Source organism: Otolemur garnettii, unplaced genomic scaffold (assembly GCF_000181295.1).
Source record: "Otolemur garnettii isolate 467f Iridium unplaced genomic scaffold, OtoGar3 scaffold00087, whole genome shotgun sequence".
NCBI classification, from domain to species: domain Eukaryota; kingdom Metazoa; phylum Chordata; class Mammalia; order Primates; family Galagidae; genus Otolemur; species Otolemur garnettii.
The window spans coordinates 5,331,229-5,347,499 of NW_003852482.1; the positions used below are offsets into that span (position 1 = coordinate 5,331,229).

The 16,271-nt window shown below is 53.5% G+C and overlaps 1 protein-coding gene across 1 annotated transcript in view; it reads right to left on the reverse strand.

Annotated features, from left to right (window-relative positions):
* NTNG2 (netrin G2) overlaps nt 1-16,271 on the reverse strand; it is a 61,975-nt gene that overhangs the window by 30,266 nt on the left and 15,438 nt on the right. The window contains exon 2 of the mRNA XM_023516204.1: nt 7,595-8,238. Within this exon, the coding sequence (XP_023371972.1) occupies nt 7,595-8,238 (644 nt within the window). The remainder of the gene's footprint in view (nt 1-7,594; nt 8,239-16,271) is intronic.

Genomic DNA, 16,271 nt, shown 5'->3' on the forward strand with positions numbered 1-16,271 from the left:
AATATCTCAAGCCGGGCACCTGGGAGTGCCCCGGATGCCTCCTGTGTCCTAACCACCACCAGCCACTCTGTCAGCTTTGCCAAAAGGCCATCTCCAGGTCCACGTCACCATGCCTCCCACCCCCATCAGAGGCTGGCCAGGCTGCTGTCAGCTTGGAAGGACTTGCTGGGTCCCACCTGGGCGCAGGTCCCAGAGTGGTCCTCACCTCCCTCCTGTATCCTCTTGTCCTGAACCCCTGGGGTCATGTGAGGCTACCTGGTGTACTCATTCCTATACGCCCCACCATACTGTCAGCCCTGCAGAGCTCTTGGATCCCAAGGCCCTGGCTCTGTCCTGCATGTGGTAGGTGCCTATTGTGGGTTGAATCTTCCCAGCACACGTCGGGAAGGTGTGACTGAGCGACTCTAGGCCTCCAGCACCTGCAGGGTTTCCTTGCCCCTCTGCTGACAGGCAGGGCACAGCGGTAGACGAGCAGAGCCCAGGCAGCAGAGCCCACCTGTGGGCCCAGGGGCCACTCCATCCGAACACACACACACACTGCCCAGCACGGCCTCCAATTCTCAGCAATGGCCAATGTCCTTTGTACTCACACAGGCCTGCTCTTGAGTGGGAGGCAATAGTTCAGGAGGCTTGGTGGGGCCAATTAAATGTGTGTGAGCTGCACCTAATGAAATCTCTGGGCCAGGTGCAGGGGCTCACACCTGTAATCCTAGCACTTTGGGAAGCTGAGGCAGGTGGATTGCTTGAGCTCATCAGTTTGAGACCAGCCTGAGCAAAAGTGAGACCCTGTTTCTACTAAAAATAGAAAAACTGAGGCAAAAGGATTGCTTGAGCCTGAGGATTGGAGGTTGCTGTGAGCTATGACACCACGGCACTCTACCCAGGGTGATAGCTTGAGACTCTCTCACATAAAACAAACCTCTCTGTTCCCAAAGAGCTGGGCACACATACATTGGGTTAAAAACCAATGGAAAGCAGAACACAAAACTGCCCTTCTAGGGGCTCTCCAAACATTTGGGGATCACTGCCCTTCTAAGAATGGACTGAGAACTGGGGCTTCTATCCTCCCGATCGTGCGCACACAGCATGTAGTCTATCTGCATCTCAGGGAGTCCACGGGCCCTGGAATGCCACCCTTTGCCCTCCCAAGAGCCCATAGGCCCAGGGAGAAGAGCCCCCAGGTGCCCTGACAGGTGGCGCTCCCTCACATGGACAATTTCATTTACACCTCCAGGTCATTGTCTCCAACGTAACAGAGGGACAAAGAAGGCACAGACAGGTTGGGGACTTGCACAGGTCACATCTGATCCAGGATTTGCACCTAGACAGTCTGGTGCGGAGGCCATCCACCCATCCATCTATTTTGTAATGTGGTAAAATACACATGACATTTATTGTTTTACTATTTTTAAGTTTACAGTTTGGTGGCATTAAGTACATTCACGATGTGGCACAAACCTCATCACTATCCATTTCCTGAACTCCCTCATCCTCCCAAACCGAAACTCGGTCCCCACTAAACACTAGCTGCCCGTTCCTTTCCACCCGCCCTGGCACCCACCATTCTATTTCTGTCTCTTTTTTTTTTGGCCAGGGCTGGGTTTGAACCCACCACCTCCAGCATATGGGACCAGCGCCCTACCTGTTTGAGCCACAGGTGCCGCCCGTCTATTTCTATCTCTAGGAATTGGACTACTCTGGGGACCTCAGATGTGCGGAAGCCTGCAGAATTTGTCCTTTTGTGACTGCCTTACCTCACTCAGTGTGGTGTCCTCAAGGGTCACCCGAGCTGTTAATAATAATCTGCTGCAAAGGTGCTGCGTTTTGTTTTTCCATTCATCCACTAACGGACATCTGGGTCGTTTCCACCTTTTGGCAAGTCTGAATAATGCTTTTATTAGAATATCTGTCCAAGTCCCCCAGATACCCTATACCTAGGTGTGGAATCGCTGGGTTACATGGTGATTCCACTTTTAATTTCTTCGGGGCCCACCCTACTGTTCTCCATGACACTGTGCCGTTTTGCATTCCTACAAGCAACATACGAAGATTCTTTTTCTTTTTCTTTTTTTTTTTTTGGAAATGGAGTCTCACTCTGTTGCCTTCAGTAGGGTGTCATGGCGTCACAGCTCACAGCAACCTCAGACTCTTGGGCTTAGGTGATTCTCTTGTATCAGTCTCCCGAGCAGCTGGGAGTACAGGCGCCGCCACAACTCTGGGCTATTTTTTGTTGCAGTTTGGCTGGGGCCGGGTTTGAACCCGCCATCCTCAGTACATAGGGCCGGTGCCCTACCCACTGAGCCACAGGCGCTGCCCACATACAAAGATTCTAATTTTCCATATTCTTGATTTGTTACTTTCTGTTTTTCTGCTAACAGGCATCCAAATGGGTACCTCTTGGCACCAGTTTCCACATCTGTGCAATGGGGACAATGATCCCTTCCTGGTAGGACTCAATGAGGAAACCCACAAAATAGGGCTTAGGACACTACCTGGATGAAAAGAATTCTTAGTCAATGACAGCTGACACTACCGAAGGAGGCTCAGCCCTCCCAGAGTTATATGGACAGCACAGGTAGAATGCATCAGAGAATTCCCTTCTGCCCCTGTTCTTCCTGTAGGACAGCGGAAGAGGGGAAGGTGGGCACAGGAATGAGCAGTGCTGAAGCACGTCTCTCTGCATCCCTAGAGGCTTTTTCTCTCTGCTGTCCTTACCCTGGCCATTCATAAGGCAAGAGAGGGCGGTCAGGGAGGAGAGAGCCAGGCTGGGGGTAGCCCCAGTAGAGTGTGGGGAAGCCAGGGATGGCCAGTCCAGAGATCAGATCTACCCATCCAGGCCCAGCTCAGCCTCTGGGATCTAGCAGGTCACCTGCCAGGTAGAAAGGGAGTGAGGACACAGCACATTGCACACATGGAGTAAACGGTACTACTGCTCCCGTTCATTTAATCCATATTTACTATTGTTGAGCAGAACAGGTGCACAAGACTTCAGTCTGGCACACAGGACCTCTCTCCATCAGCTCCCATGAACACCACTGCACTCAGCTTAAATCCCTCCAGGAATGGGAAACTCACTTTTCCTTCCCCAGAGCTTCCAAGAATTTTCTGGGTGGAGGAATTTGCCCCCAAACACGGCTGGGGGTGAGAATAGGATGACTCTCCTCTTCCTTCTGATTCCCAGATCGGGAGTGGGCAGGGCTGACCGGGATGTTTTGCTGGAGTTTGCCTACGCCTCAGCTCCTGGCGTGACAGCCCAGCCACGGGCCATGTGCCTGCTGTTACAGCTACATGCAGACTGACAATTTCAGAGTCACAAGGGCATGCTGGCAGCTTGTGAGGTGCCCTGGGCTGCAAGGGAATCTTTTTTAAACCTGTAGAGTTTTTAAAAACTTTTGAAGTAGGTGTCAAGATTTTAAAGATTGAGATATTTCACATAGACATCTGCTGTGTGCCTGTCCCTGCCACATGAGAAGATCTGGTAGTATTCAGTGTGTTGTCCTGTGTGGGGCCTGCTCTCTCCATTTCTCCACAGACCACACCCTTCCCTGTTGCTTCTGCTGGTCTATGTTACCCACATGTGCTGACTTCGCAGTCCCTGCGGACATTTGGGCTTGCAATTGCCAAGAATTCAAAAAGCACATGTCCACAGTCCCTCTGTAGACCCCCACATCTACGGTGGGTGCTGTGTTGGCCTTGTAGCCAAGGCAGCCTGATCCCCATGCCTGGGATTAACCTCTCCTGCCATCCACCCAGAGAAAATCACCCTGGGACAAGCTCTCTAAATACATCATTTCATGGAATCCCCATAGAAGGCTGCTGAGGTCATTACTACTTCTCAGATGAGAAAACTGAGGTCCTTGGGCAGTGCCTGTGGCTCAAAGGAGTAGGGCGCCAGCTCCATATACCAAAGGTGGCAGGTTCAAACCCAGCCCTGGCCAAAAACTGCAAAAAAAAAAAAAGAAAAAGAAAAGAAAAGAAAAAGAAAACAAGTCTTGACAGCTCATCTACCTGGCTGCTCCCATCTCTCCTGCTCACTCCTCTGCAAAGAGCTTTCTGCATCTTGCCCCAACCTTTCTGGACCCAAAGCTCATAGTGGTGAGTGGGGACCTTGTCTTCAAAAGCTCTCCTGGAAGGTGCTGGGTCTGGTTTGGGCCTCTTTGTGTTGAGAGTGGGGGCTGCTCCCGCTCCCAGCACCGTAAAGGGATGATCTCATTCCTCCTCAATCCAGAGCTTGCCCCAGATTTAAAGCCAGGCGCTCTCTGCTCTGCACCTGAGTTCCCCTGTGTGTGGAAGGAGAAAATAGCTCCCGCCCCCTCCCTGCCTTCCAGGAACAGGCACAAGGGGCAGGGCCCTGGGGAGGTAGGGAGGAGCCGCCCAGGAGGTGCAGGTGGCTGCGTTTCTCTTTGTGCCACCAGTGCCTGGTCTTCCCCACTAACCCATGGGACTGCAGTTCAGTCTGCTGCCCCCTTGATTTTTACCAATCTCTCATCCCCTGGGGCCCTGGGCTCTCTCTAGCTGCTCTGGCTCCCACCCCAGCCAGGTGCCTTTATGTCCCACTCTTGTCTCCAGTGGCCATGGGGAGCCACTGGAGCTGCAGATAACTAGATGCTGATTGAGGGTCAGGGTAAAGAGCAGCCATCAATTCAAAAACCCCTGGCTTTGTGGGGAAGAGGGGAAGGTTGGTGGGGGTGGGGGGCACAGGATAGACTACCTACCTGAGCTCAGACAAGGCCCATGTCAGAGCTGGAACTGGGAATGAGGAAGCCACAGGGCCAACGCCTAACCAGACCAACTTGAGCTTGGATATTCTTGGGGGCCGGACCTTGATCATCTGGCATTTAGTGGAGCTGTGTGGTCTCCTTCCACTCCGGACCTCACAAGCCTCTGCCTCCTCATGTGAGAGGCTGAGGGGGGAGCTGTCCTATAGAGAGGCTCTGTGGGGGCAGGAATTAGGTCTGGCTCACCCAGTGCTGTATCCTCAGATGGGGGAGCTTGGGCATTTGACAACCATTGGGGCCTAAATGACTATTGATTAAACAAGAAATTGCACACGAAGTCCTTAATACAGCCTCAACAGCAAAGGAGGCTGCGGCAAATGCTCAGTAAATATTTGCTATTATCGTTAGTGAGCCACAGGGGAGGTGCCAGGGAACACTGGGATAGAAAAGGCCTGAGGGAATCCCAGAACCCCAGGGTCCCCAGGTGCCCGCTCATGAACTTTGGGTTTCACATCTCCCTTTGCCACCTGGTCCTACCTCTCTGAGCCTCTCTGGGGCTTCTTGGCACAGCTGGGCTTTCCCATGGAGAATTTAAGAAGGGAAAGAGGAGGAAGTCACACCCTTTGCTGAACTGTCTAACCAGACCTAATTAATCGATACGCTGAGCTGCCACTTTCCTGCCAACCAGCCTCCTGAAGAGTGCTTACTCTATCTGTGAATTGATTGCCATACTTTCACTACCACCATGGCTAATCCCTGCTGCCCACAAAGGCTGGGTGCCAAGGGGAGCTGTGAGCCACTGGGCAGGAACTTCCCTGCCACCTTGCCAGTGAGTCATGGCCTTTAGGCCGTCCCAGGCCTCTTGTCACAGATGGGAAACTGAGGCCCAGAGAGGGGTACAGAGGAGTGGAGCTTGAATGCCAGGTCACCCTGCCAGGGATCAAGGGGCACCACAAGGCCCTTAGCCCTGTCACCGTCCCTGCCTTGACTCTGCAGCCAGCCCAGATGTCCGGACTCCCATGTCGGTCGCCTAATAAAGTGTAGGGTGGCCCTTGAATGGACTCAGATGAGTGTCCACTGCCAGAGCCCAGTGCAGGTCAGAAAACAGGCCAGGATCTGAGGAAGGCCTGGGGTCCTGGTTCCCACCCCCGAGCTGCTAAGCCCAGCAGGCCTGTGGAGCCCGGGGAGTGTCTTACACCAACTAGACAATGTATCCTAAGGGCAGAAGTCACAGAAATGACCAGAGGTCAAAAGTCTGGACTCAGCTTCCCTAGCAGTGCCCATTTATTGGTTGGTTTCCAGAGCTTTCTGATTTTAAATATCCTGTCTCAATTAGGGAAGGGCTGGCAGGGACGGGTGTCAGAACCACAGGCCTCTGTGCACCTGCTTTACGCCCATCTGCCTTGAGCCTGACTTCCACTTAACAAACTCCTTGCCTCTGCACATTGTCAGGGTAAAGTAAAATGCAAACATAAGCTGAAATCAGAAGCACCACACAGGCCCCACCCAATTCCACTCGGCAGGCCCCCATGACATTTTCCCTGTGCTTGTCCAAAGTTCTCTTCAGTGTCCCTTCAAGATACAGAACCAAAAGGAACAGACGCATTGTACGCATCAGGAATCACACACCCGGGCATTTAGAGCCTGCAGTGGCGAGGTGCCCACAGCGCACTGTCCCAGCCATGCTCAGGTGCGGCCCGGCCTGTGCCTCAGATGTGCTGCTGCCTTGACTATGCCCAGCACCCCTCTCTTCTCAATCCTGTCCTCCCTTAGCCTGCCCCAGCCCTCTTGTTTCATTATTTTGTCCAATTTTTACTCAACTTTTTTTTTAGCACATATTATGTGTTGTGTACTTTTCTGAGGGCTTCATCAATTTTATTCATTTAATCCTCACCTGATGCAGCGAGAGAGGCATGATCGTCACCACCCTCATTCTACAGAGGGCTCAGGGATGGAGACCTTGCCCACAGACCTACGCGTTATCCATCAAGTGAACAAACGACCTGGGACAATGAAGAACCATCCAACCGCCCAGGATATAAAAGTTCTAGGAATCAAAGGCAGCTGTTACCTGCCAGGACAGTTTCCTTCGCCTCCCCCAAAGTGTCTGTAAACATACTCTTCTCCAGAACCATGCAGTAAAAGTCACGTAAGCAGACCTGAGTTGTCCACATCCTGCACATTCCAAAGGCAGGTCTGACCCAGGTCCAGCTCCTTACAGGTGACCTCTAACTCTTCATAAACCCTGTGAGGTATAAGTGTTTGCCTGAACGTCTTGGGCCGCCAGAGTCTATGCTAATGATGTGATTTACGGTAAGGCCACAGTGACGCAGCATCAGCTCAGCCTCTAACGTACTGGAGACCAGGCAGCTGCATGATGTTCAGTCATGCCCACGTGATCAGCCTCAATAAAAGTGCGGCTGTACCAAGGCTCAGGCAAGTGTACCTGGCTGGCGACACTCCCTGGCTGTCCTACACTGTTGCTGAGAGAACTCGATGCACTAGGAGAGGACACCCAGAGCTCATACCTGGCTCCCCTGGACCCTGCCCTGCATACCTGTTGCTGATTTTAATCTGTATCTTTTTACTGTAATCTTTCTGGTGTGAATCTTAAGTACCCCTGAGCACGACACCCTGTCCACTGAGCCAGTGACGAGTTGCAGCACCTCCCGCACACCAGCGTCGAGCGACATCCCAGCCCTGGCCATGCTGGCCAGCTCCACTCCTGCCCTGCAGTCCACCTCTACGGTGGACGTTTGTCACCCACACATGCACCTCCCTCTATGGAAAAGCCCAGATTCTCGTCGTGACAACCCTCCAATGGAACACAGGTCACCACGTCCCGGCCAGGCGCCAGGGGCCTCCCCGGGCCTTACCTGCCGATGACCTCGATGTTGGAGATAGCGTAGAAGTACTTGTAGAGGTTCTCGCGCTGCACGTAGGTGCCGCCCAGCGCCGGGCGCAGCAGGCGCATGCGCAGGTCGGTGAGCGTGAAGAACTCCTTGAGGCCCTTGGCGCTCTCCAGCCGCGTGTACAGGTTGTCCATGTTGCGCAGGTCGGGGCCGGCGAAGATGGCGAAGCGGTCCCGCACCTCGAAGCGCACATGTTTCTCCTTCTTGGAGCCGGCCCAGCGCGAGTACTCCTCCGTGCACAGCACGCGGTGGGCGCTGGACGAGGACATGTCGCGCGCGCGGCGGGCGGACATGCCGAACGCCTCCATGCAGTCCTCGGCGTAGAACTGGTAGGGCTGCCACGTGCGCCCGTTGTCCAGGGACTTCTCGAGGACCATGACCGTGGGCCGGCCGTACTCGAAAGTCATCACTACGTCGTCCGTCAGCTCCACGCTCTTGTTCCAGGACAGGGTGATGTTGGCCTCCAGCGGGCTCGGGTAGCGGCTCCACGTGATGCTTTGCCAGTAGGTGGCCAGCCCCTCATCCTCCCTGTCGAACATGAGCCGGGGAGGGTGGGCCAGGTCCGGGTTGGAGGCGTCGCATTCGTTGCTGCACAGGTAGGGGTTCTCCTGCAGCGAGGAGAGAAGGGAAGGGTGGGTGCCAGCTGCCCTGGCCGGCTGGCTGGACATCTGCTCCGTGGTTACAGAGCCTGTGCTCTCGTGTCCGGGCACCAGTGGGGTCATTTGTACTCATTTCCCCAAAGTGTACAAAGCCAGGGAACTTTACAGCTTCCCAAGAAAACACACCCTGTTCCTACTTCAGGAAGTGTGGGCGCTAGTCCCCTGCTCCAGAGGCCTCCATGGCTCCCCACTGCCAGGAGGATGAAGTCCTAACTCCTTACTAGATTGACACTGACTGCCCCCTGCACCTGGTGACCCCACTCCTGGACCTCCCAGCCCAGCACTCCTGTCCTCCAAGGAGTGGAGCCTTTGTCTGAGCCTTTGTCTGAGCCTTGTCTGAGCCTTTGCAGAGGGCATCCCCTATCCTGCACTCTGTCTGCCTCAAAAATTCCCACCCACGTTCTCGACTCTTTAAACATCTCCTACACCCTGATGCCTTCCTGAACCTTTTACAAAATACCATTAGGCTTGAGCCCGGAAAGCCCCAGCCCCTCCCCGACACCTGCCCTGTGTATTGCTTCCACTTAGCTGTCCCCAGAATTGTCTCCTTTGGAATGAACCAGTAAATGTAAGGAAAGTGCCCTCCTGAGTTCTGTGAGCTGCTGTAGAAATTCTCAACCCTGATGGGGTGTTGAGGAAACCCTCCATTTATAGCCTGTTGGTCAGAAGCATGGGGGGCTCTGGATATGCAGTTGCTTTAGAGGACAGGACCGGGTCTGGTGCTGACTCTGGGCAGCCAGTGGCAGAATTGGTCTGAATTGCTGGATGACAGTTGGTGTCCAGAGAGTTGGAGAACTGGGTATGGATAAGGAAAAACCCCACACATTTACTGTGACAAGTATTGTTGATGGGAACAGGTCACAAGGATGCTGGCTGAGGACTACAGGGCACTGCCTTCGCTGGCCTGCCCTCTGCCCACCCCACCCGTCAGTTGTGGCTGTCTGGAAAGCTGGTGGCTGGCTGCCCTACCCACAGGCTCCTGCTGAGGCTTCCCTTCTGTAGCAGGTCACATCCATTCCCAGGTCTGGTCCGCTGTGTCTCTTTTTACCCAGAGACCTGAAAATGTCACTAACATGGTGGTTCCCCCGGGTCAGAGGGATGACGGGTGGAGCATGGAGCATTCTGTGAAGCCATTCTGTGTGACACTGCAGTGGGGTACATGGTATGACATGTCAGAACCCACAGATGACACAGTGCTGAGAGCCATGAACCCTCCTGCAAACTGCAGATTTTAGTTAGTAGCAATGTACCAGTACCAAACGCAGTAAATGTCCCAAACTATTGCAAGATGGTGACAGAGAGACTTTCGAGGGGGCAGGGAGTGGTAAGCACTCAGTACTATCTGCTCAATTTTCTGTAATTCTAAAATAGCTCTAAAGTATGAAGTCTATTAATTTTAAGAAAACACCAAAAAACACTGTCATTAATAACCTCACAGCGCCCCAGACCACTTATAGCCCTTTTTGATGAATATTTCAGGTGTCTGGTTTGCTCAGAGACAAAATGGCTTGGATCTGAGTTAAAAATTTCTCATTCTCAAATGAGCCATTCAGCCCCCACAGAGGAGTGGACACGCTGCTGGGAGTCACTGCAGCCCACCCTAGGCCCTGACTTTGATCCTCTGTGGTGGAGGACAGGTTCCCAGACTGCCCAGGGCTCCTCGCTGGGCGGGGCTGGCCCTGGGGTTCATACAGCCCTCCCCGACCAGAATAGCTTTGCCCCAGTCCACCTGGTACCACTGCCCACTGCACCTAGCCTGGCCCTGCTGCTTCATGGGACCCAGGGTGGAAGGAAGGAGCACTTGATCAAGCCCGATACCTTATTAAGCAGATGAGGAAACCAAGGCTCAGGCAGGGCAGGGCTGGCCCTGGTGGTAATTCTGAGGACAAGCCTGCTTCTGCCTGGCTGGTGAGCTCCTAAGCACCACAGCAGGTAGAGGGACCTATTTTGGCTCATGAAGGGGCCAAACTTCCTCATCCTCTAATTGGGTGACTCTGAGCAAGTCACATCCTGTCCTGGGTTGTCACGTGAACAGAGACAGGCTGGGAGACTTATGGGGGTGGCTCAGAGGCTTGAGAGGGTAGCAGGCTGCAGGCGAGAGGGCTCTGAGTCCAGAGGTGGAAAGGGCTCTGGCTGTGCCACTGGGGACGAGCAGGGGGCGCATGCCCTTAGAGCTTGCACCAGGGTAGGAGGCAGTCTGTACCCAGGTTCATTCCTTTCCCAGCCCAGCAATCACCCTCTCCCTGTAGTCCTGGCCTTGTTAGGGGCTGAACTGTGACCCCTCAAATTCCTATACTGAAGCCCTAATACCTGTAATTGGGGACAGGAGAGTTGGAGAACTGAGAGGTTAAGGTTAAATGAGGCCCTTATCCAGTCTGCTTGGTGTCCTTAGAAGAGGAGAGTAGGGCAGGTGGAGAGACACGGGGGCACCCTGCACAGAGAAGAGGCCACGTGAAGGCACAGGGGGCAGGCAGGTGTCTGCAAGCCAAGGAGAGAGGCCCCAGAGGAAACCAAACCTGCCAACACCTTTATGCTGGACCTCCAGTCTCCAGAACTGTGAGAGAATAAACATCTGTTGTTCAAGCCACGCCGTGTGTGGCAAAGTAAGACACTCCATGTCCCAGATGAGCAGAGGGTGATGGGGTGGAGGAACAGCTCAGAGGGGGTGGCACTGAATTGTGACTTTTTGATGATTAGCCTGGCTCCTCAGCATGCTGGCACCAGGTGGCATCAGGCTGCACTGTCTGGAAAACTCTTACCAACCCAGCACCGAAGCTTCAGTGCCTTTTCCCAGGCTGCCCCCGACCTTGGAGTTTGCTCCTTCAGCCACTGTCTCTTCTCCTGGTTTCCAGAGTCCTCCCCCATGTGCCTCCTCCAGGCAGCCCTCCTTACCTGACTCAATCTCCAAACCCAGTTCCCTTATAGGAGCTGTAGTGAAGTCTTCATATATAGCCTGGACCTCAGTAACTGCTCACTAAATTATAGCTATTATTTTTATATTAAGTAGCTATTAATATAACAACAATCACATTAATAATATATCTCATATTGAGCTTTGATATTATCCCTGTCCACCCCCAGTTGGAGTGAGTCACCCACACCTCACCTTTTCCCTGGTTCCTCTTGGTCGTCCTCACTTACCTCGCCCCACTCTGCCTACCCTCCTGGTGGTCTCCATGGGGTAGGGTCACATAGGACCCCTCAAAGCCCCCAACTGCACTGGCCTGTCACTGGGTAGACTGACGCAGCGGGCTCTGCCAGGAGACGGGGGCGCCAAGCTGGCTGTCTCCAATCCCGAGCTACCCTGACCTATAGGGCCCACCGCCCCCCGCCCCAGGCCGGGGAAGCAGATGGTCAGAATCTAATGAATCAGCCTGTGTATTTACCGGCCCCGCGCCTGCTGCGGAGCGAGCTTAATCAACAGTGAGCACAATAAATAAATCCCAAGCCGTGGCCAACACAATCTCTCTCTCTCTCTTTTTCTTTCTTCCCACCCCATTCTGTTCCTTCCCTTCCTCACCTACCCTAAGATCTCAGAATTCTGCTTCCTAGGTTAGGGGGACAGAGCATGTGTGTGTCCTGCTAAAGGCATTGTCCATGTGGATCTGACCCTCTTGCTTTCCTTCTGTTCTTCCCTAGAGGGAATTCCAATGTCCAAGCTGGGGATTAGAAGCCCAGTTTGCCCTGAGTGCTGCTCTGACAGCTGATACCAGCATAGGGAAGGAGGGGAGAGGGGGATTTCCCCTCTCCCAGGGCAAGATTTATGGCCTTTTGGGTCTCCACATTTCTACCCACCCCCAGGAGAGCTGATTAACTAATAATGAAAACAACAGTCAAAACAAAGAGGCTTCATACAGGGAGAAAAAGTTGGGGATGTTTAAGACGCACCTCTGTCCTCTTAGGATGGCACCAAAGTCCACTTTTGATATTACTGAAAGCAAGAATTGTATCTTTAAACATTTCATGAATATTACCCTCACAAAAAACATACCTCTGTTTAAAAGCCTTGGGACTTTCTCCAGAAAAGTGCAGGGGCACATTACATTTTCCATACAATTTTAAGGGGTTCATGGAACCTCTTATCCCCGATTAGGAACCCTGGTGTGAATCTGGAGCAGGGGAGGATTCTGGCTTGGGTTTGAAAGCCCTGAGTTCATCTCAGCTCTCTTCTCTGAGGCTTCGTGACCTTGACAAAGCCACTTGACTTCTCTGAGCCTCTATTTTCTCATCCAGCGTCATGTGATATAGTGTGTGTCTCGCACTATCTAGAATACCTAGAAAATGTCTCCAAATGGTAGTGATTATTATTAAAGAGCAGCCGTACAGACACATTGGCCCAGGGACACTCCCTGCGACGGGGGAAGTGAGGCTGAGACCACCAGTCTGGTTCTCAGGAAAGCCAGGAACTTCCTTACATGGACCACCTTGGGAACTGCCGGCTCAGAAGGGCACTTTACTCCCCCCTACCCCCACCCCGGGGGCAGGTGGTGCTGGATAGCTCAGCTCACAGAGGAGTCACACAGTGTACTGGCCCTGCAGGGCTTCCCTGGCTTCCAGGGCCCTAGCCTTGGGGGAATCTTGGGGAGACAGAGCCTATGATGTCTGTGGCTCCCCTCTCTCTCTCAACACACGCAGGCAAGTTGCTAGATGGGCAAAGGCAGGGCCAGGGGGGTGAGGGGAAGGCAGTAGCCTGGACCAGCAGCACCAGAGAAGCAGGGCTGAGATGTGTCTCCTCTACGGACAACAAACAGGAGACGCCAGGCACGAAACAGTCTACGGAGAAACCCATTTCATGCCACGCTTTCAAACCTGTGTGACGAGCTCTTAAATGCATTTGCTTTTATATTATTTTCTGTGCAAAGGGTATAGTCAGAGTCAGAGGCCAGGTTGTAAACACCGCAGACAAGCTGCGGGCAAAAAATCTAATTGAATGGGGAAGTGAACTGCTAGCAGGGATGGAGGTAACCATGCCCGTGGGAAGCCCAGCCATGTGAACCTCCAGGCCCCTGACCCTCTCCAGTAACGTGGAGAGCCACTACTGGAATTGAAAGGGACCTGAGGAAGAGGACGAGAAAACCGGACAGTCACAGATGGGCTGGGAAACCCAGACCTGAGTTGAGATGTCTCACAACTGCCGGCGGCCGTCACACTGTTGGCGGGTTTTGGTGGTCTGCGCTGCAGCTGAGCGGGGACAGTCCTCACTAGCCACTCACTAGCTCCTCTGGGGCCTGACTGGGCTCAAGACATGCTACCCCGAAAGTATTTTAAGCTGAAGGAATTTGAGAAAAGTTGCAGAAGCAGGAAGGACACTCTGACCCTCCCCCCAGAAGCGGTCAGAAGTCCCTCAGTTGAGAGGGGCCCTCCTACAGCTGGCAGAAATGTTTGCCAACACGCAATTACACTGTTTTTGGTCAATCCTATTTCCCCATGACTGTCTACTTCTGTATCAAAGCGAGTGTGAAGAGTACAGACGCTTACCTGTTTCTCTGGGGCTTCATTCCTTATAAAGGCTCCGGTGTCACATAAAACTTACAGTAAATCCATTTCTACGCTTCTCTCTTGTTAATCTGTCTCCTGTGTAGGGGTCCCAGCCATAAGTATAATATAGATGAGGACCAGTTACTCCTCCCCACGCCCTGCAGGCGTCTCAAGGAGAGGAGGCCTCACTGGGACAGCCATCTCTGTCAGCAAAGCCCCCAGCACTTGGGGACGTGGTAAATCTTTATGGAGTGAAAGGAAGTTCAACGAGGTAACTCTCATTTCACAGGGTAGTTGTAAGAACGATACCACGTGCCACATGGCAAGCACCTTGTGTGACTCCAGCTCACAGACGATGGGTGTGGGGACAATACCCGGGTCGGTCATCAGCCCTGTGGCTTCAGCAAACAGCAAGACCGCCATTTGTGGAGTATACCTTCTGAGCTAGACCTGTGCCTAGCCCTCCCCAAGGTCATGCGGGTCCTCAGTAGACAAGGTGGGATAAGAAGCCAGGGAGTGGTGCCCTCAAGCCCAGGCTCTGAGACAGTTGGGATGCTGTGCCCTTCACCTCAAAGGGAAAGGAAGATGCCGCTCGCAGCCTGTGCCGCTCTCCACAGACTTGGGTTCGCCCCGGGAGGCAGACAGCACATCTCTCTGCCACCCAGGCATGTGGACAGGCACAATTTGGCAGCTGACAGATTTTTTTGAACCTGTCTGCTGAGTTGCCAAGTGAACTTGTCTTATCCCCAGCCCTGTCAAGCTCACTGGGGCTGGAGGCAGCTGCTGTCCAAGGTGGGATACGGGAGGCTGTCCAGGAGGGCCCTGAGCATGGGTACCAAGGCAGGGATCAGGGCAGGAGGGGCTCTGTCCTTATAAAACAGAATGGGGGGGAAGAGAATATGGGAGGCTGGGAAGGCAGCAGAGCCAGCCCCACCCTCCACCACGGACATGACTTTGGAACTTTAGAAGGGACTCTTCTGGCCTGAGCAGGCCAGTAATAAGTGCCCCGACCCATGGGATCATGGAAATGGGACTAAGGGATTTCCCTAAATGCCACATATGACCTTGCTCTGTGTGTGCCTCAGTTTTCCCATTCTTGAAATGACTAAGCTGGAGTGGGCCATCTGCTCTAACTCCAACATCCTAAACTTTAAATTCTATGTGTCCCTCAGTCCCCACACTGCCCAGGAGGAAGGACATGGAGACATGTCCTCCTCCCTGGACTCCCGGGAGAAAGCCAGGGTGCCCAGGGAATTCTCCCTAACAAATTATTTCCTATTTATTGGTAAGAAAAGTTGCAGTGGGGATAAATTATTAACAAAACGGAAATGGAGATTCTGTTCAGAGCGGATTCTAATTCTAGCTGCCCTGACAGTCTCTGGCTCTCTCCTCCCCCCACCCTCTCCTCCTGTGGTTTCATTGATCCCTGACCCTCTGGCTCTCTCCACTTGTAACTCCTTCCCCACCCCCAGGCTTCTCTCCTTCCCTTTTCAAGGGTTTCAGCAAAAGCCCTGGACAACAGCAAGGTCACCCTCTCTGCTTGTGAATCAGCGAAACTGACTGGTCCTTCAGGGCTGGAGCTGGGGCAGCTTCTCTGTTTTGTTTTTCTTGTTGGAGCAGTTTTGCTTCCAGCCCCCAGCAATCGCTCAAGCAGGAAAGGTCAGTGCCCCACAGGAGGTGACTTCCAGGGACTCAAGGGTTGTTCATCCCAGCAGTGCACCATAGGAGCTGCTGCTCCCAATCTCCCTCCAGTTTGGCCACAGTGGGCATCTCCTGGGCAAAGGTCCACCTTGGACCCAGAGCCTCAGACCACGTGACCTGGCCTGAGTGGGACTCAGAAAAACGCACGTCAGTTTCTCAGTGACCCAGAGCAGCTCCACTCACTGCCTGGTGCCCCCCACTGACTGGGAGGAAAGGCAGCATTTCGGCCATTGTTTCAACCCTGCCCGAAGTGTTCCAGAGCCTCTGTGACTCTGGGAGAGCAGAGGACTTACCCACTTTTACACCAGACTCCCTCACAGAATCTGACAAACATCCTCAGACTCAGAGGGTGGTCCCACCCAGGCAGGACACCAGAGGCTTCAGTCTTCCTCACTCGGATCCCCTGGCAGGGCAGTCAGCAAGGCTGGGGCGGGGGTCAGAGGGACTGCCCCGTGGATCGAGCTGCCTGGACAGTGTCTGCTGGGAAGCCAAGGTCAGAATGAAATGCTAGCCCTGCATGGCCACCCAACACTTCTCAGGACTGCAGGCCCCAGAACGGCAGCTGTGCTCAGCCTGAAACCAGCCAAGGGTGGGGGTGGGGGTCCCGCCACAACTCTGGCTACATGATGGTTAATCTTGCCAGGAACTTAAAACTGTATTATTAAAAAAAAAAAAAAAAAGAGTATCCCTTCTGCTTTGCCCTGGGCATATGTGGATTCTTCCCGGAATGTTCAGAGTGGGGAATTCTATCCCCACTGAAGATGCCAGGCGCTACTGCCGCACACCAGACCCCAGCTCCACGG